This window comes from Bos mutus, chromosome 5 (genome assembly GCF_027580195.1).
Source record: "Bos mutus isolate GX-2022 chromosome 5, NWIPB_WYAK_1.1, whole genome shotgun sequence".
Classification (NCBI taxonomy): Eukaryota; Metazoa; Chordata; class Mammalia; order Artiodactyla; family Bovidae; genus Bos; species Bos mutus.
Window position 1 is genome coordinate 32785468 of NC_091621.1, and position 20954 is coordinate 32806421.

Sequence of the window (20954 nt, forward strand, 5' to 3'; positions counted from 1 at the left end):
CCAATTCTCTACAAACAAGAAATAGGGGACACAGAAAGGCCTTCATGCTCAAGAGCCCTACAGGGTCCTGCTGAGTCTCAAAGGGTCCATATGGTGACCACATCATCCTCTTCTGTCTCTTTGCCCTTTCTTCTCTCTATGAAAATATTATGTGGGCACTGAGCTTCTATCATATCCTGAGTTCTCCATACATGTGATGGCTATACCTCTGTGGTCCACATCCTTCAGTGCTTCTCCTGATACAAAAAAATTTGAGAATTTTAAGAAGGAATTTTTCTTTCTACACAAATCCTGTTTTTAAGAATATTACCTTTTTTAAGGTTACAGGAAAGTCAGTCTTGAATCTCTTTTCTAGGTATAATTTTCTCTTGCCTTTCCTTAGATAATAAACCATATTGTATATATTAAATGGTAGAAGTCAGATTTAGATTGGGATACAAATTATTAAATGTTTATAAATATTATGTCTCTTTATGAATAGGTTTTGCCTATTCTCTTTTCCTCTCCTGGGAATATTTACTGGATAATCCTGTTGATGGTGCTCTAATTTTTTTAAAAATAAAGAAAAATGAATTGTAATTCTTGAATTATCTGTCTGTTAGGGAACACTTTTTGGGAAGGAAGGATTTTATAATAATGCTTTTCAAATCACAAAAGATACAAAAAAAAAAAAAAAAAAACATACTTTTACTTGCATATAACCATACTGCCTTTGGAATGTTTTACTATGGTCAATCACAGAGTCTGGGCACCATCAGAGATAATATAAGAGGTTGAAATAAACTATTGCAAAGAAGAAAAGTGTATTTTAGTAATATCTGGCCCTTAAAAGTCACTTAATTCCATTAGAAACATGTCCGCATCTCTTCTCATAACTCATTTATAATGAATGTTTACATAAAAAGAACAATAATTCACTTTACAGGCATACTCATTCACCTCATGTCCCTCCCAGTGTTACAGATGAATATACTACAGCACAGGGAAATTAAATAACTTGGCTGCAGACACTCACAGGAAATGGCAGAACCATGCTTTGAAAATAGGTGGCATGGTGGGTTGAACAGTGGCTCATAAAAAATTTATATCCACATCCTATCACCCAGAGCTTGTGAATATAATCTGATTTGGAAAGTCTTTGCAGATGAAACTGAATTAAAGATTTTAAGATAAGGTCATCTAGAATGCCTGGATTGGCCCTAATTACAATTCCAAGTGGCCCTATAAGAGATACATGAGGAAAGCCAGAGGAGATCAGTGAGGTGACCATGGAGGTAGAGATTGGACTGATGCAACCACATGTCTAGGAATGCCTTTCAAATGCTTGAAAAGAAAGGAAGAACTCTCTCCTAAAGACTTCAGATGGAGCAAGGCCTCCAAGCACCTAACTCTCAAAGTCTTCTCCAACACCACAGTTCAAAAGCATCAATTCTTTGGTGCTCAGCTTTCTTTCACAGTCCAACTCTCACATCCATACATGACCACTGGAAAAACCATAGCCTTGACTAGACGGACCTTTGTTGGCAAAGTAATGTCTCTGCTTTTAATATGCTATCTAGGTTGGTCATACTTTTCCTTCCAAGGAGTAAGCATCTTTTAATTTCATGGCTGCAGTCACCATCTGCAGTGATTTTGGAGCCCCCAAAAATAAAGTCTGTCACTGTTTTCATTGTTTCCCCATCTATTTGCCATGAAGTGATGGGATGGATGCCATGATCTTAGTTTTCTGAATGTTGAGTTTTTAAGCCAACTTTTTCCTCTCCTCTTTCACATCATCAGGCAATCTTTTAGTTCCTCTTCACTTTCTGCCATAAGGTGGTGTCATCTGCATATCTGAGGTTATTGATATTTCTCCCAGCAATCTTGATTCAGCTTGTGTTCTGCTCTCTGCCCTCTGGTGGATTAGACTATCTAAGAGGTTTGTGCAGGCTTCCTGGTTGGAGGGACTGGTTCCTGCTTGCTGGTGGGTAGAGGTGGGCTTTTTCCCTTAGGTGGGCAGGGCCATGCTCAGAAAGACTTTAAACAGGCTATCTGCTGACCAGTGGAGCTGTGTTCCCACTCTGTTGGTTATTTTGCCTAAGGTGACCTAGCATTGGAGCCTATAGGCTGTTAGGGAGGAAATTGCAGCTTTCAGGAATCTTCACACCAAGCAGCATTTCCCAGAACTGCCTCTACCAGTGTCTTTGTCCCTGTGAATCACAGCCACCCCCGACCTCTGCAGCAGACCCTCTAATACTAGCAAGTAGGTCTGGCCCAGTCCCTTATGAGGTCACTGGGTTTTTGTTTGTTTGTTTGTTTGTTTTTCACTGACTACTGGTGTACACAAGAAATTGTGAGTACCCCCTCAAGAGTCAGGGTTCTGTTTCCCTCAGCACTGTGGAATTCCCATGATCAAATCTTTCTGATCTATAAAGCCACATACTCTGGCAGTTCCTCCTCCCATTGCAAAACTTCCAGGTTGGGAAGTCTGATGTGTGACTCAAGATTTTCACTCCTGTGGTATAATTATTTTTCAGTTTCTGGGCCACCCACCTCATAGATATGGGATTTGATTTTATTGTGAGTGTGCTCCTCCTACCATCTTTTTGTGATTTCTTCTTTGTCTTTAGATATAGGGTATCTTCTTTTTTTTATTTTGTGGTAGGTTCCAGATTTTTTTTTTTTTTATGATCGTTGTTCAATGGTTAGTTGTGATTTTGTTTGTTTGTTTGTTTTGTAAGAAGGACTTAGCTCATATCCTTTAACTTTGCCATTTGGAGCCAGCTCCCTCTGATGTGTTTCTGTGGTTCTGGAGGTTATCAAACTGTGACCTTCTCTCTGGAATAAAGAATATTTCATCAAATAGTTAACATCTTCCATTTACTGGGGATTTAATTCTGCAGAAAAGCGCTAAGATATTTTTATATGTATCCTTTGAGGAGGTACCACTATATTGTTCCAAGGCTACATTATGGCTTCTTGACTGCTCCTCACTTATCTCTGCATATCCTTCCTTCCCTGATCAATGACAGTTTGAACCTCTCCTTTGGTACTCAGGGCAGGTCATGGAGACTGAAGCCAATTCTCTACAAACAAGAAATAGGGGACACAGAAAGGCCTTCATGCTCAAGAGCCCTACAGGGTCCTGCTGAGTCTCAAAGGGTCCATATGGTGACCACATCATCCTCTTCTGTCTCTTTGCCCTTTCTTCTCTCTATGAAAATATTATGTGGGCACTGAGCTTCTATCATATCCTGAGTTCTCCATACATGTGATGGCTATACCTCTGTGGTCCACATCCTTCAGTGCTTCTCCTGATACAAAAAATTTGAGAATTTTAAGAAGGAATTTTTCTTTCTACACAAATCCTGTTTTTTAAGAATATTACCTTTTTAAGGTTACAGGAAAGTCAGTCTTGAATCTCTTTTCTAGGTATAATTTTCTCTTGCCTTTCCTTAGATAATAAACCATATTGTATATATTAAATGGTAGAAGTCAGATTTAGATTGGGATACAAATTATTAAATGTTTATAAATATTATGTCTCTTTATGAATAGGTTTTGCCTATTCTCTTTTCCTCTCCTGGGAATATTTACTGGATAATCCTGTTGATGGTGCTCTAATTTTTTTTTAAAAATAAAGAAAAAATGAATTGTAATTCTTGAATTATCTGTCTGTTAGGGAACACTTTTTGGGAAGGAAGGATTTTATAATAATGCTTTTCAAATCACAAAAGATAAAAAAAAAAAAAAAAAAAAAACATACTTTTACTTGCATATAACCATACTGCCTTTGGAATGTTTTACTATGGTCAATCACAGAGTCTGGGCACCATCAGAGATAATATAAGAGGTTGAAATAAACTATTGCAAAGAAGAAAAGTGTATTTTAGTAATATCTGGCCCTTAAAAGTCACTTAATTCCATTAGAAACATGTCCGCATCTCTTCTCATAACTCATTTATAATGAATGTTTACATAAAAAGAACAATAATTCACTTTACAGGCATACTCATTCACCTCATGTCCCTCCCAGTGTTACAGATGAATATACTACAGCACAGGGAAATTAAATAACTTGGCTGCAGACACTCACAGGAAATGGCAGAACCATGCTTTGAAAATAGGTGGCATGGTGGGTTGAACAGTGGCTCATAAAAAATTTATATCCACATCCTATCACCCAGAGCTTGTGAATATAATCTGATTTGGAAAGTCTTTGCAGATGAAACTGAATTAAAGATTTTAAGATAAGGTCATCTAGAATGCCTGGATTGGCCCTAATTACAATTCCAAGTGGCCCTATAAGAGATACATGAGGAAAGCCAGAGGAGATCAGTGAGGTGACCATGGAGGTAGAGATTGGACTGATGCAACCACATGTCTAGGAATGCCTGAAGTCATCAAATGCTTGAAAAAGAAAGGAAGAACTCTCTCCTAAAGACTTCAGATGGAGCAAGGCCCTCCAAGCACCTAGTGTGTGGTAGTTTACTAGGACAGCCTTCAGTTCAGTTCAGTCACTCAGTCGTGTCCAACTCTTTGCAACCCCATGAATCACAGCACGCCAGGCCTCCCTGTCCATCCCAACTCCCGGAGTTCACCCAAACTCACGTCCATTGAGTCAGTGATGCCATCCAGCCATCTCATCCTCTGTCGTCCCCTTCTACTCCTGCCCCTAATCCCTCCCAGCATCAGGGTCTTTTCCAATGAGTCAATTCTTTGCATGAGGTGGCCAAAGTATTGGAGTTTCAGCTTTAGCATCATTCCTTCCAATGAACAACCAGGACTGATCTCCTTTAGGATGGACTGGTTGGATCTCCTTGCAGTCCAAGGGACTCTCAAAAGTCTTCTCCAACACCACAGTTCAAAAGCATCAATTCTTCGGTGCTCAGCTTTCTTCACAGTCCAACTCTCACATCCATACATGACCACTGGAAAAATCACAGCTTTGACTAGATGGACCTTTGTTGACAAAGTGATGTCTCTGCTTTTCAGTATGCTAGCTAGGTTGATCATACCTTTCCTTCCAAGGAATAAGCGTCTTTTAATTTCATGGCTGCAATCACCATCTTCAGTGATTTTGGAGCCCAAAAAAATAAAGTCTGACACTGTTTCCACTGTTTCCCCATCTATTTCCCATGAAGTGATGGGACCAGGTGCCACAATCTTAGTTTTCTGAATATTGAGCTTTAAGCCAAATTTTTCACTCTCCTCTTTCATTTTCATCAAGAGGCTCTTTAGTTCTTCTTCACTTTCTGCCATAAGGGTGATGTCATCTGCATATCTGAGGTTTTGTTATTTCTCCTGGCAATCTTGATTTTCTATACATACATATCTAAGTTTGAATTTATAAATTAGGCACAGTAAGAGATTAGCAACAGTAACTTAAAATAGAACAACTATGACAATGCTGTATACTATAATAAATAAATAAATAATAAAATAAAAATAAATAAATAAAATGAAAGTTATGTGAATGTTGTCTCTCAAAATATCTTGCACTCATCTTTCTTTTTGTGATGACGGGATAAAATTACATAACTACATGATGTGATACAGTGAGGTGAATGACACAGGAATTGTGACAGCAGTAGGCTGCTATTGACCTTCTGATGGTCCTTCAAATGGGGGATGATCTGTTTCCACTAATTCTAAATTATCAAGCCATGATCATGTTGATGGTTGTGGATCCTGAGTAGGATTGAGTATAATGGCACTACTCAGAATGTTGTGCAATTTATAATCTATGAATTACTGTTTGTTTCTGAAATTTTCCATCAAATATTTTCAAAATGAAGTTGACTATGGGAAACTGAAACCATACAAAGCAAAATCTCAGATAAAGGGGAACAATTGTAAATGAGGGTAAATATAATTAGTGACATCTAACATTTCCTTAGTGCTTTCAAACTATACTTAATAATATTAGTTTTAAGCTCTAGCTCCTGTATCATTATGACAAGTGGATGTGCATGCTCAGTCACCTCTGACTATTTGCGATCCTTTCAACTACAGCCCGCCAGGTTTCCTGTCCATGGAATTTATTATAACAAGTGGTAAAAAACAAAGATGAAATTCAACAAAATAATTTGCTGGCATTCACTAAGCAACAAATTTATAAAATTGAACTTACCATATCTCAAAAGCTTATGTCTTTGTGGAGAAACAATTAGAAGATACTAAGTTACAGAAAATTTTCAATGAAAAACTAAACAGAAAATAACAGTTCAATCAATATATATAATAACTGATTAATTAAGCCAGGGTTTGAAGAACTGAGACAATTGGATTATTATATAGAAAACTCCCAGGTATTTGAGACTAGTTATATGGGACAAAGTGATCTAAAATATAACCACATTAGTATTGCTGTTGTCATTCAGTTACTCAGTCGTGTCCGACTATTTGTGACCCCATGGACTGCAGCACACCAGGCTTCCCTCTCCTTCACCATCTCACAGAGCTTGCTCAAACTCGTCTTCATTGAATTGGTGATGTCATCCAACCATTTCATCCTTTTTCATCCCCTTCTCCTCTTCAGTTCAGTCAGTTCAGTCACTTAACCGTGTCTGACTCTTTGCAACCCCATCAACCACAGCACGCCAGGCCTCCCTGTCCATCACCAATCCCAGAGTTCACCCAAACCAGTGTCCATTGAGTTGGTGATGCCATCCAACCATCTCATCCTCTGTCGTCCCCTTTTCCTCCTGCCTTCAATCTTTCCCAACATCAGGGTCTTTTCAAATGAGTCAGCTCTTCATATCAGGTGGCCAAAATATTAAGCTTCACCATCAGTCCTTCCAATGAATATTCAGGATTGATTTCCTTTAGAATTGACTGGTTTCATCTTCTTGCAGTCCAAGGGACTCTCAAGAGTCTTCTCCAACATCACAGTTCAAAAGCACCAATCCTTTGGCATTCAGCCTCCTTTATAGTTCAAATCTCACATCCATACAGAACTACTAGTAAAACCATACCTTTGACTATACAGGGGCTTCCCTCCTAGCTCAGTTGGTATAGAATCTGCCTGCAATGCAGGAGACTCCAGTTCAATTCCTGGGTCGGGAATCTTGGGCTTCCCTCTTGACTCGGCTGGTAAAGAATCCGCCTGCTATGTGGGAGACCTGGGTTTGATCTCCAGGGGAAAGATTCCCTGGAGAAGGGAAAGGCTACCCACTCCAGTATTCTGGCTTGGAGAAATCCATGGACTGTATAGACCATGGGGTTGCAAAAGGTCAGACATGACTGAGCGACTTTCACTTTCACTTTGACTATATAGACTTTTGTTGGCAAAGTAATGTCTCTGCTTTTTAATATGCAGTCTAGGTTGGTCATAGCTTTTCTTCCAAGGAGCAGGCATTTTTAAATTTCATGGCTGCAGTCACCATCTGCAGTGATTTTGGGGCCTAAGAAAATAAAGTCTGTCACTGTTTCCATTGTTTCCCCTTCTATTTGCCATGAAGTGATGGGACTGGATGTATCGATCCTCATTTTTTGAATGCTGAGTTTTAAACCAGCTTTTTCACTCTCCTCATTCACTTTCATCAAGAAGCTCTTTAGTTCCTCTTTGCTTTCTGCCATAAGGGTTGTGTCATCTGCATATCTGAGGTTATTGATATTTCTCCTGGAAATCTTGTTTCCAGCTTGTGCCTCATCCAGCCTGGCATTTCACGTGATGTATCCTGCATAAAAGTTAAATAAGCAGGGTGACAATATACAGCCTTGATATACTCCTTTCCCAATTTGGAACCAGTCTGTAGTTTCATGTCCATTTCTAACTGCTGCTTGTTGACCTGCATACAGGTTTCTCAGGAGGCAGGTAAGGTGATCTGGTATTCCCATCTCTTTAAGAATTTTCTACAGATTGTTGTGATCTACACATAGGCTTTAGGATAGTAAATTAAGCAGAAGTAGATGTTTTTCTGGAATTCTCTTGATTTTTCTATGATCCAGTGGATGTTGGCAATTTGATCTCTGGTTCCTCTGCCTTTTCTAAATCCAGCTTTTATATCTGGTAGTTCTCAGTTCATGTACTATTCAAGTCTAGCTTGGAGAATTTTGAGCATTACGCTGCTAGCCTGTGAAATGAGTACAATTGTGTGGTAGTTTGAACATACTTTGGCGTTGCCTTTCTTTGGGAATGGAATGAAAACTGACCATTTCCAGTCCTGTAGCCACTGCTGAGTTTTCCAAATTTGCTGACATACTGAGTGCAGCACTTTCACAGTATCATCTTTTAGGATTTGAAATAGCTCAACTGGAATTCCATCACCTCCACTAGCTTTGTTCATAGTGATGCTTCCTAAAGCCCATTGACTTTAAACTCCAGGATGTCTGGCTCTAGGTGAGTGATCAGACCATGGTGGTTACCTGAGTCATTGAGATCTTTTTTGTATAGTTCTTCTGTGTATTCTTGCCACCTCTTCTTAATATCTTCAGCTCCTGTTAGGTTCATACCGTTTCTGCCTTTATTGTGCCCTTCTTGGCATGAAATGTTCCCTTGGTATCTCTAATTTTTTTGAAGAGATCTCTAGTCTTTCCCATTCTGTTACTTTCCTCTATTTCTTTGAATTGTTCTTCAGGAAGTCTTTATCTCTCCTTGCTATTCTTTGGAATTCTGCATTCAGATAAGTTTATCTTTCCTTTTCTCCTTTGCCTTTGAGACAATTTGAGACCAGTTATATGGGACAAATTGATCTAAAATATAACCATGTTAGCATTACACATAACAATTAATAACATAAATATTCTCATTCACTAATTACTCCAAGGCATCTAATAAGTATGAACGTAGATGTTCTCTCCTTAAAGGACAGCAAAAAAATGGTAGCCGTTGAACAGTGGGATTCAAATATATATATTTATCACTTCAATTTGCAATGAGATTTGATATGCACATTTTATTCTAAAATAACTCAGCAGTCAAGGTGTGAAAAAAAAATGATGTTACAGTGTAGTATTTAAGAGTAAAAGTTCTTTAATGAGGCAGATTTTGGTTTAATCCCTGGTTCTGCCACTTTTTTTGTAAACTTGGGTAAATTGTAGGAGTAATAATAGTATCTGCCCAAAATGGTCATTGAGAGAATTGATTGAGAGTGTGCATGTAAAGATTGCCTTCACGTAGTAGAGTTATTAAATATTGGCTCTTATAGTTGTTTTTAATAACTTCCCTCTTTATCAGCAACTATGATCCACAGAGATACAGCACAGAAAATCAAGGTAAATCAAATAAAGGATTTAATATATTTTCCTATACAAAGCACCTCTCACTTAAGGTAACATTCAGTTCAGTTCAGTCTCTCAGTCATGTCTCACTCTTTGTGACCCCATGCACTGCAGCATGTCAGGCCTCCCTGTCCTTGAGCAAACTCCTGGAGCTTGCTTAAACTCCTATTCATTGAGTCGGTGATGCCATCCAACCATCTCATCCTCTTTCACCCCCTTCTCCTCCTGCCTTCAATCATTCCCAGCGTTAGTGTCTTTTCAAATGAGTCAGTTCTTCGTATCAGGTAGCCAAAATATTGGAGCTTCAACTTCAGTATCAATCCTTCCAAAGAATATTCAGGATGGATTTCCTTTAGGATAGACTGATTAGATCTCCTTGCTGTGCAAGGGACTGTCAAGAGTCTTCTCCAACACCACAGTTCAAAAGCATCAGTTCTTTGGCAACTCAGCTTCCTTTATGGTCCAACTCTTACATCCATGCATGACTCCTAGAAAAACCATAGTTTTGACTAGATGGACTTTTGCTGGCAAAGTAATGTCTCTGCTTTTTGATATGCTGTCTAGGTTCCTCATAGCTTTTCTTTTCAAGGAGCAAATGTCTTTAGTTTAATGGCTGACAAAACGTGGTCCAGTGGAGAAAGGAATGGCAAACCACTTCAGTATTCTTGCCTTGAGAACCCCATGAACATTATATAAAGGTAACATTACTATCTTATTTAAGAGCAATCTCTCACAATTGACCTCTCTTAAACAGGTTAATAATGTTACTTTAAGTAATGTCTCAGTGACTTTAGAAAGTCAGACCATAAGGGAATTGAAAGTTACCAAAATGTTTAATTGATTCAGTTCAGTTGCAGAGTCAGTGTCTGATTCTTTGTGACCCCATGGACTGCAGCATGCCAGGCTTCCCTGTCCATCACCAAATCCTGGAGTTTACTCAAACTCATGTCCACTGAGTTGGTGATACCATCCAGCCTTCTCATCCTCTGTCACCCCCTTCTCCTCCTGCCTTCAATCATTCCCAGCATCAGGGTCTTTTCAAATGAGTTAGTTCTTCACATCAGGTGGCCAAAATAGTGGAGTTTCAGCCTCAGCATCAGTCCTTCCAATGAATATTTAGGACTGATTTCCTTTAGGATGGACTGGTTGGATCTCCTTGCATTTTAAGGGACTCTCAAGAGTCTTCCAACACCACAGTTCAAACGCATCAATTCTTCGGTGCTCAGACTTCTTTATAGTCCAACTCTTACATCCATACATGACTACTGGAAAAACCAAAGCTTTGACCAGATGCACCTTCGTTGGCAAAGTAATGTCTGTGCTTTTTAATATGCTGTCTAGATTGATTGCTTTTCTTCAAATTCTCTATTTCACTTTGTCTGACAAGTTATTCCCACAGAGATTGCACAACTACCGTAAATCTTTTACTGTATTTGGAATGCATAATAACTTTGTTCATATCACTTTATTCCTCTTAAAAATGGCAATCTGTACTGTCACGATGTTGCTTCTAGCTATTTTGCTAAAGGTAGCCCAAAAGCAAGATAATAGCAAATAACTCCTAAAGAAAGGGATTGTAAAGACTTACACAGCTCTATGTTCTCTGAGTGTAATCAATTCTCTATTTACCAATGAGTAAAATATATCACAGAGTGTCTCTCATCTGGCATAGTATGTAACCCACATATCTTCTAAAAATACCTACCTTGTTTTAAATGGACTTTCAAAAATTCAACTTTAAAACATCTCTCGCTTTATCAAGTTTGGAATTTTTAACTAGTCTCAAGTTGACAGTCTTGCTGTTCCTCGCTGTGCCCACTGTTTGCTGAACCCAGGCTAGGCAAGACGGGAGAGGGGAAGCTGGAAGAAAACTCAAGGAGTCATAGGAACTGCAGACGTGTTTATTCTCTAATGGTGGGTATGCCGGCCATAGCAGCAGACACTCTGTATTCTCTCCTTTCGTGGTTGACCCAGAGGACACAGCAATAATGCAGCCACAAGGGCTTTTTGAGGTGGAGCTTATATATGCTTATAGAACAAAAGTGGCCCGTGGCCAAGTAGGTATATTGTGATGTGCATGTGCAATGCTATAAGCAATCACAGCTGTTATATAACCATGCATTTAAGAAACATGGGGCAGGAATGAAAGCCTCACCACTGCCATCTTGGCTAATTTGCTCTTTCCCTACACTGACCTTTATATTATCTTATGCTTTATGAACATATTTATTTATGCTACTAGATACAATCTTGATCTAGATTATGCTGCAAAACGATCAAGAACAAAAATGAATTTTAGTTTCGTTAATACTGATAAATATAGAGCAGCTGGGTATTTTTGTCTTTTCTATCAGAATAATATTATATAGTTTTATTTTGTTGTTCAGTCACTAAGTCATGTCCGACTCTTGCACCCCATGGACTATAGTCCACCAGGCTCCTCTATCCATAAATTTGGGAAAATGTATTTGATTATAGACCATGAAATTAATTAATGATAAATGACTAGAGAGTCAGAGAAAAGAAAATAGAAATAATGGGATTTCCAGTTCTTATAATAGAAGATGTAAAAATTTACTCTTGTGTTAAAATAATAAATTATTCTATATAAACATATGAAATAAATGACTTATTTAACTTTTTCTTTGAAAAAATTTCTTCAGGTTTCCTGATTTCACAATTCTTAATCAAATTCATGAGACAACATGACAAAAATCATAAATGAGTTGGTTTAAAGTATTATCTTCACATGGAGTGGGAAATATCTCTTCCTTATTTTTCACATCTCCATTCATCATTTGTGAGTCTTGGAATATAGTATTTCAGTATTAGGTCTTTTAACATTTGACTTGAACAATAAGTAACTCTCTGATTCCCTATTCATCCCTGAAAGTAAGGATGATTCAGAACTGAGTTGGAACCCTGCCTCTTTTCACTCAAAACATCTATGGGCATACTTTATTTTTCATTACTGGTCTAGAAATTGACCCAAAGAATATAGCAAGTTAATTTTTTAATCTGCTTTCAGGAATATAATTCCTGACAGTGAATTAAAGGAAAAACTATTTCTTAAGCTGAAAATACCCAACCAAATATCAACTATTTAAAGACATTTTGAATCAACAACAGAGCCCCTGGCTTAGTGACAAACCAGGTGTATGTATTGTCTTCCCCTTGTCTCTCAGTTGGCCATTCATATTCTCAAGTTCAGTCTGAAAGAAAGCTTAAGAGGAAAAAGACAGGCATGGTCTTGGCTACAGCCAACAGGATACCTAGACAAGAAGGAAGACAATGGCTCATCTTTCAGTTCTTCCTACAATATTGCTATTCAGCCTGCAGACTTCACTAACCAGCCACTCTTAAAAGAAAATTATGATGCTGAAAACATAAGGATATGCACAAACTAATGATGCAAGGCACTAATTTGTCTCATTTGCCAAAAGACATTTAAATATTACTGGATCAGTTTTGCTGAAATATTGTGCATACTCTATTTTAAATTTATTCCAAATGCTTCCTTTGCTTACCTCAGCTAATTACCTCAATCTAATTCAGCTTCATGTTTCTAGCTCGCCCAAGCTTTTCTTATTTTTCTTATATATGGAATAATTTTTTGCAGTCTGTGAAGTGAAATCAGACTATTTGGCTCAACTGATGTCACACCTTTATTATGTTGCAACATTTTCAGATGGGAAGAATCCATGGGGTTCATGTTAAGTGTGTCCATTACTTTAGGGTTTAACTTGTACTGTTTTTCTCCTGGTACTGAACTCTTTTGGAAATACTCAAGCTTGCATGTTCTCAAAATTAAAAGGTTTTCCCAAGTTCACTTTTGGCCTACTTTGTTACTTGGCTTCACTTTACATGTTCTCATTTTTGAACTTGTTATTCTCTGTGGACACGGTCTTTGACATCCATCTTCCCTTTAGCAATCAAAACATTATATAACCTGGAAAAACTCATACCATAACCTGTTCACGTTTCTAACTTTTGTTGTATGAATTGCATGGATGGACCAAGTGCATTATGTAACCATTGTTTTATTTCTTTCTTTTCAAGTAACTGCAAGTCTCATTTTCTAGTATATTTCTAGAATATTTTTAGATTCCATCTGTTCACATTCACTTTTTTTAAAAAGTTCCCTTTGCCACTGTTTCTATTGTAAAACAATAATTGCCAAGCCCTATCTATAAAGTCACAGCTATAAGTCACAGCTTTTTCAATAGCTTAAAAGATGGAATAGATGCCTCTTGCTCAGAATTATTTGAATACATTTTATAACATTCTGCTTTTCACAATTCACCCAATTCCCAAGAATATGTTCATGCTGTTAAATGATTTCTTATTTATTCAGTGAATTCATTGTTTATTTACTTGGCCAAGAGGGAGAGGAATGTAGAGCACTGTGCCAAATGTTACTTTATCGTATACTGTATATCATATATTGTGACTGTACATATAAAATAATCTTGTTTTGAAACAAGTTTAAAAACATATCATATATTTGGCAACCCACCTCAGGATCCTCACTTGCTACTGAACTACTCTAATGAAGTCTCCTCTTTCAAATGGCTCAGAAAATTATTAACCTCTACAATTAGCCTTTGCTAATTCTTTAGTTGGTGTCAAGGATTTAAAGGACAAAGTCTGGAGCCTCTTTCATGTGTTTCAACTGATACATTTTGGCACTATTTCAAGTACATAATTTTCTGGGAACAGTGAGGAGTCAATCAGGGACTACTTTAGGAAGTTCATCCTAAGTTATGTGGAAGTAACTTCAGGATAAATGGCAGTAAGTGGTGTTATCCTGGCGACAGAATTGCTCTGCATTCCTAAGGTTCAGAAGATGGTGAAGGAAGCTAGGGCAGGAAGGCCAAAGGGTTTCCTTACTCCATGTGTCCTGTAAGGCCTGCTTGCTACACACTTTGAAGAGTCAAACTGGAGGAAGGGGGCAGTTTGGATCTAAACTGTATTTTCAAGGTAAGTAGGGGGAACTGGTCATAAATTTTATTTCTGTTATTTCACTGCTTTCTTTCATAATCTTTTCCTTTAATCCTCCTTTTCAGGTGCCCAAATGATCACATTCCTGTTCCCAGTGGTAAAATGCTTGTGGAAGTAGAAGACAAGACGGATGGTGTGGTGCTTGAACTTGGAGTCAGACTGCCTGGTAACAGAATCCTAGCGTCCTCCTGCTGCAGAGGATCTTGAATGGCGATTCAAGTTCTCGCTAAGCGGGAGATGTCCTAAGGTGAGCACCTGGCCTTTTCCCGGCCTTTGTTGTCAGTCAACATCCCGCCTCTCTTACACTCACCTGATTTCTGGATTGTGATTTAAGAAGCCTGGCTCTGTAGATATTCAGAGTGATTTCCTTCGGCCGCAGTCACTTAACGGATGATTTTGTTGTGGATTTGAAAGAACAGAAGCTCATCGACCTCAAACACATTTACTGAAGAACGACTGGAATGCCTGGCGATGAAGACAGCGGAAAACCCGACAACGGTCCTACTCCTCAGGAGAGACCTTCCATTCTGGTGGAGTTGACTTCTTTCTCAACGCCTGCACTGTGCCGTGCCAGCTCTATCCAAGGACTGCTGAAGTTCACTATTTGGACAAAGGGGTCCACAGCTTTCCAGCGGATCGCTGTAATCCGACCTCAGCTCCCCTCTGACAACATTTGAAGTAATATAAACTGCAGAGCAGCGAACAGCAAAGGACTATGTAGATTGGCGGAGCGGGGAGAGGGAAGAGGAGAAGGAGCTGGGGGAACTGGGGAGAGGGGGATCCCCTGGTGGTGGCGTCTATTCGTGTCAATACGGCAGAATCAGGGGACCTAGTCGGAGCCAGAAAACTTCAAGCCAAACAAACTCTGAGATCACTCCCCCTCACCCGTTCCTCTCCCTTCCGACGAACCATCACAGCTAAGAGCACCGTCCCTGTGGTAGCTCGGGGGAGACAGGGGGCTCGGAGAAGGTGGACCCCGCATTCGTGCCCCCTTCTCCCCCATCCCCACCATGGGCTTTGCCCTGGAGCGCTTCGCCGAATCGGTGGACCCAGATTTCCAGTGCAGATTGTGCGGCCAGGTGCTGGAGGAGCCCCTGTGCACGCCGTGCGGGCATGTCTTCTGCGCCCGCTGTCTGCTGCCCTGGGCGGCGCGGCGGCGCCGGTGCCCGCTGCAGTGCCGGCCCCTGGCGCCCGGCGAGCTGTACCGGGTGCTACCTCTGCGCAGCCTCGTCCAGAAGCTGCGCATCCAGTGCGACTACCGCCCCCGCGGCTGCGGCCGCTCGGTGCAGCTGAGCGAGCTGGCGGCGCACGTCGAACGCTGCGACTTCGGCCCTGCCAGCCGCCGCCACCCGGGCAGCGTTTCCCGGCCGGACGGCCCGGGCAGTGGGGACCGGTCCGTGCGGGGGGGCTGCCGCTCTGCGCCCGGGATCCGCCGCGGCGGGGGCGGGGGCTCACGCGGGGGGTCGCCGGGCGTCTGCGGCAGGAGCTGGAGGGGGCCCGGGCCTCGGGTCTGGAGGCGGCGCGAGAAGGCGCTCCTAGCGCAGCTCTGGGAGCTGCAGGGCGAGGTGCGGCTCATCGCCCGCAGGTACCAGGAGAAGTTGACCCAGTACATGGCTCACGTCCGCAACTTCGTCAGGGACCTGGGTGGCGGCCACGACGCGGTAAGGCTGAGGGATGGGGTACCGGGGAATGATCCATCGGGGTGGAAAGGGGAACAGTGTTTTCTGGCACTCAAGATTCTTTTGCAAGGTGACATCCTTCCTCACGCAGTAGGAAACATCCACCGCTCTGATCATCCACTACTCTTACCTGTCTTGTGTTTTAGTATTGCAGTCAACGAGGATTCTCCCTTTCCCTTCTACTGGGATTGGACGAAGTAACAGCTTCAATTCCAACTTTTCGGTGGAGAAGGAGGAATTAATAAAACTCATTTTCCCACCAGAGCCTTGCTTCACATCTTCCACTCTCCTGCCCTAACCTCTCCACCTTTTTTTTTTTTTTTTTTTTTTTTTTGCACCTTTGGCCTTTGTCTGAAGCCAGTTTGAGGAGGAAAGCCAGGAAACGAGGACCTCTCTGACTCTGCCTCCCCATTGCCGCTGGCGAGCATCCCAGGGCGTGTCAGTCAGTCTCACACCTTTAGGTCTGAATGACTTAGTTTCTACCAAACCGCCGGTATCAGCCACCTTCTACTCAGCACAGGGACTCAGGGATGCGGGAAACCAGAATCACTTGGAGTTAAGAAATGAAGAGATGAGATTTCTTAGACCTACCGGGTTATTTTCATCACCCTAACCTTCCCTAAATAGTCCTTACGTGTTCCCGAATTTCATTATTAGTGGAATGTTGCGCGTGTGAGTGTGAGACTTGGGGAACCAAGTCAGGAGCTCACATCCATCTGCGCTCAGACTAGCCCTATGAGCTCCTGAGCTGTTTCATTTCTTTGTCGAGGCTTCTGGCCTTGAACTGTGTTCCTGGACTGCCCACTTTCCAATCGAATAAACAAGCCTCCTTGCAGCGGCTGGTGAGATGAGGCCTGTTTATAAAGCTGTTCCTTCTCTTCTGAAGGACTTCTGCACAGTGTTTGACATTGTTGGTCGCTGCCATGGTGAGCAGAGATTTAGCAGAACTTACACTCCGTTCAAGGAGCTGTTTTCATTCCCCAGCCTCCTGGGGAGGAGCAACCCAGGAGGATGCCCATCTGGGACTGCTTTGCACTGCCTCCAGCTCAGGCACCAAGTTTAGAAGCTTCTGTCCTTGAACCTAAAAAAGGATAATTGAAGGGTGAGGAGCTGAGCTGTATCTAGTCTGATCAGAAGTACACCCTTATTAAAAGATTGGATTCTATTACGTTTCTTTCTTTATTGTATCTGTATCTAGTTAAATTTATAAAATGGGAAGACCAGAGAGAAGCACAGAATTATGGTCTGTAATACTGGTTAAGGGTACAAGGTTTGGGGGAAGGAAGGGTTGGAGGAAAGGAGCAAGGCTAGATTATATGACAGAGAAGTCCATGCAACAAGTCAGGCTGTGGTTCTGAGAAGTGAGGAAGAACAGAGCGAGATCTGTATCTACTTACAGACTACTTACCAAAAGGCTTCTCTGTGCTGCTCAGAAATGTTTTGCCTCTACCAGTAGGGGCTGCTGTGCACACTGCCTGGGAAAAGCTCCTGAGAAAAAGTGGTGATGATGGTAGTAGCCGTGACGATGTTTATGGAAATTCATCATTCCAGAGTAATTACCAAACATGTAATTTCCTCGGATAGTTAATAATATCCATAACCATGAATGAAGCTCATAGTTTCATACTATTTCATCTTATGTTTAAATTGGTCTTTATTAATAAGCAGATATTGTAGATAGAATTCCTATTTGTGTAACCATTATTTGGCCATCAGGAAAGCAATGCATACTACTTTAGTTAACACAAATCCTCTCTCTCTCTTTTTAAAATTCTGCAAAACCAAATAAAATACCATTTAAAATCAGGATTACTGTAACCTACAAGACCCTGTATTTCAATAGCAATCTGAATATTACTGTTGAAAGAAATTTATAAATAATATATTATACATATAAATTTATAAATATCCTTTACATCCCTCAAGACTTTCCAAAGTGAAATTTTTATACAAAATAATTCTTAGGTTATTTAACAATTTACTAAACTCATCTATAATGGAGAGGAAAAACATAGATACCTGTATAGTTGAATCAGAAATCTATTTTAAATTACAGTGGACTCAGAATTATATGCTACATTGGGATAAAAGCTGCATGTGTAAAAATACACAGCCATTTAGCCATTTTTGGAAATAGTTATTTTTCTTACATCCATGGTTTTTCCTTAAAATGCATACTTTTATTGTAAATTTAGGAAGAAATTAATCTCAAGAATTCAGCCATGCTTATCTTTAAAACTTTAAGGTTTTCTCTTTTCCAAATTTAATTTTTTTACTTTAAAAAATTTTTGATTCATGTTGATGTATGGCAAAACCAATACAATATTGTAAAGTAATTAGCCTCCAATTAAAATAAATAAATTTATATTAAAAACAAAAAATAAAAATAATTTTGTAGCATTTACTTTTTTCTTTTATATTTTTAACTAGTTAGTTATTTTACCCCTTTTCTTCTAGGAAGGAGAACATAAGCCACTCACTATTGTATTGGAAAGAGAAAATGACACTTTGGGATTCAATATTATAGGAGGTCGACCAAATCAGGTAACTGATCTTGTTAATGCATAACTCGTTTCTTGTTTATAAAATAATAGAAGACTTAGCTTTCATTTGTGGATTTTGAGTAAAAAAAAAAAAAAAGTGATTTAATCTTTAAAATAGTGCTTGTCATCAAGTATCAGATTTCTTAATTGCAAATATTCCAGTGTAAATATTCCAGAACATGGTGAGAGTTTTTTGAGAAAAATAAGACAAAACAACAGTTAACTTTGCTACTTAAAAAAAAAAGAGTACATTTCACATTTTATCTACTTCGTATAGTCCTGTTGGCAACTTTCTTGAATAAATCTATTTCACAAAAATGTATACGCAATTTCTGCTTGATAATCTTAGGTGTATCACTTGTTCGTAACTCTTATTTATTATTTCAAATTGATTAATTTTCATATGCTAACACAGACCAGTAAGTTTCTAATATATCTTGAATGAATGAAGAGTTAAAATGAATTGAAATAAGAGATAGTTGTTTTCACAATTTCATAGAAAATACCATGCTTAGGAAAGATAGTTGATCTGACATATTTTGACTCCCCAAATCAATTCCTTTATTTAACTGAATGAATAATTTTTTCTACACTGATGCCAATCTTTTTCAAAATTCATGAGTTTATAAACTCATAATAAATACTGCAGCTGCAAAGTTCTTTCTTATCCTTCAAATACTGTATCAGCTTAATTTTCATCCTCACTAGGAGGGGTGATGAAGTTTTTAAAAAATCATATTCTTTCAATTTCCCAAATCAGCTGTCATGAAAGTTTTGCGCCCTGCCTTGCAGATGTTTTCCATGGGAACTGAACATTGTTAGCCATATGCTGTGTTCAGGCCAGGATGGCAATGACATGTTTCCCCCTTTTATTTAGCATTTTAAAAACCTAGCAACTAATGACTGCTACGTTTCTGTTTCTAGAACCGTTCCCTTTTATTATGAAAAGGTAGAAGTCTTTTTAGCATATCATTTTGTTTTCTTTTCCCCTGTTAGGTGTTTGACATTTAGATGAAACTGGACATTTTCAACAGCCTCTTAAAATTCATGTTAAAGAAGGCTAATAAATGAGAAATAATCTTATTTAACCTGCCATAAAGTGATGTGACATTTAAAATTATATAATTTATTATTATAGGACGTTGGGCATTTTCCCTAAATGAGTTTTGCAATGTAATTGGTGTTCTGTGACTTACTAAAATGCTATGTATGATACTGACAATGTGTTTGAGGTTTAACTAATAATCAGACTCACTGTACATGGAACCCATTCCAGAAAGCCACTGAAATTCGGAGTTGATCTTTCAGAATTTTACACTTGAGTAAATGGTTTCCCCTGTGAATAGATACAGTCAGAGCTGTATTTCCAAATGTGTCCCATTGTGAGGGTATATTTTTAGAACTATGACTACCTCTCAAACCAATTACATAGTGAGGCTGGATATGCTTTTCATTTCCTTCAACTTAGAATCTTTTTAATGGCTACACCTCTTTAGAAGTGAGATGTTTTATAAACAATATTTAGAAGCCTACTGTTATCACCTTATACATGGCTTTCCTCATAGTTTTTATGTATATGTACACAAAAACAGGAAGTAAATAGATAATCTTGTCAAAGATGTGGGATTCCTTCACTAAAGCTGCCATCTAGATTAATGACTAGTTGGTGTTAAGTAAGTTATAGTTCAATATCAAATCTCCAGTTTAGAAAGAGAGTTGCATGGTTAGGGAGGTTTGACAATGTTGCATTTACTAAATTGTTTTTTTATCTAACTTAAAATTCTGTTCACATCTTTCTCACTGCTAACGGTTTTATTTTTAATAGAATAATCAAGAAGAAACACCAATGGAAGGAATTTATGTTTCAAAAATTTTGAAAAATGGACCTGCTGATAGAGCAGATGGCCTGGAAATTCATGACAAAATCATTGAGGTAAGACAATAATAAAATACAAATAGGATTTGTGAAAGAATATTTGGACATTTTAAATTTCCAAACTTACTACTTTTCCTAGGTGTGGTACTTATTAAAGTGTATATCTCACAATAGTATTTAAGTGACCTATATTAATTATTGGATATTGGGCTAGAAGAATGAATCACCCAAAATTTCAAAATGTGTTAATGAATGTTTCCATTTGAAAAAATTGCCTATCCCCATGAATTTTAAAGATGAGTGTGTGATTATCAAAGGATTAGTTTTTATGACATCTCAGAAAGGATGATAAATCTCTGCTGAAGAACATTTTTGATGAGTAAATATTACTATATTTAAACTTGTAATTGGTAAGTTATGTGTAGAGTTTGGAATTATTTATACAATGCCTTTCTACCATTTCTTAGTTTAATATGGTTATCTTGTTCATGTTCTACATGAAAAAAAAAGAAGCAGCTTTTTTTTCTTATTGCAAAAACTTGTTGTAAACTATTTTTTCTTTTGTACGTTATGTCTGTATTATTTGTATTTAGGGTTGATAAAGTAAACACTTACAAGTTAGTGAAATTTGAATTGTGATTATGGAATTTG

General features: G+C 38.9%; 1 protein-coding gene across 1 annotated transcript in view; it reads left to right on the top strand.

Annotated features, from left to right (window-relative positions):
* Window positions 1-15127: 15127 nt before the first annotated feature.
* Window positions 15128-20954, top strand: part of PDZRN4 (PDZ domain containing ring finger 4) — a 432779-nt gene continuing 426952 nt past the window's right edge. The window contains exons 1-3 of the mRNA XM_070370621.1: window positions 15128-15866; window positions 18342-18428; window positions 20253-20360. Coding sequence (XP_070226722.1) covers window positions 15216-15866; window positions 18342-18428; window positions 20253-20360 — 846 coding nt within the window. The 5' untranslated portion in view covers window positions 15128-15215. The remainder of the gene's footprint in view (window positions 15867-18341; window positions 18429-20252; window positions 20361-20954) is intronic.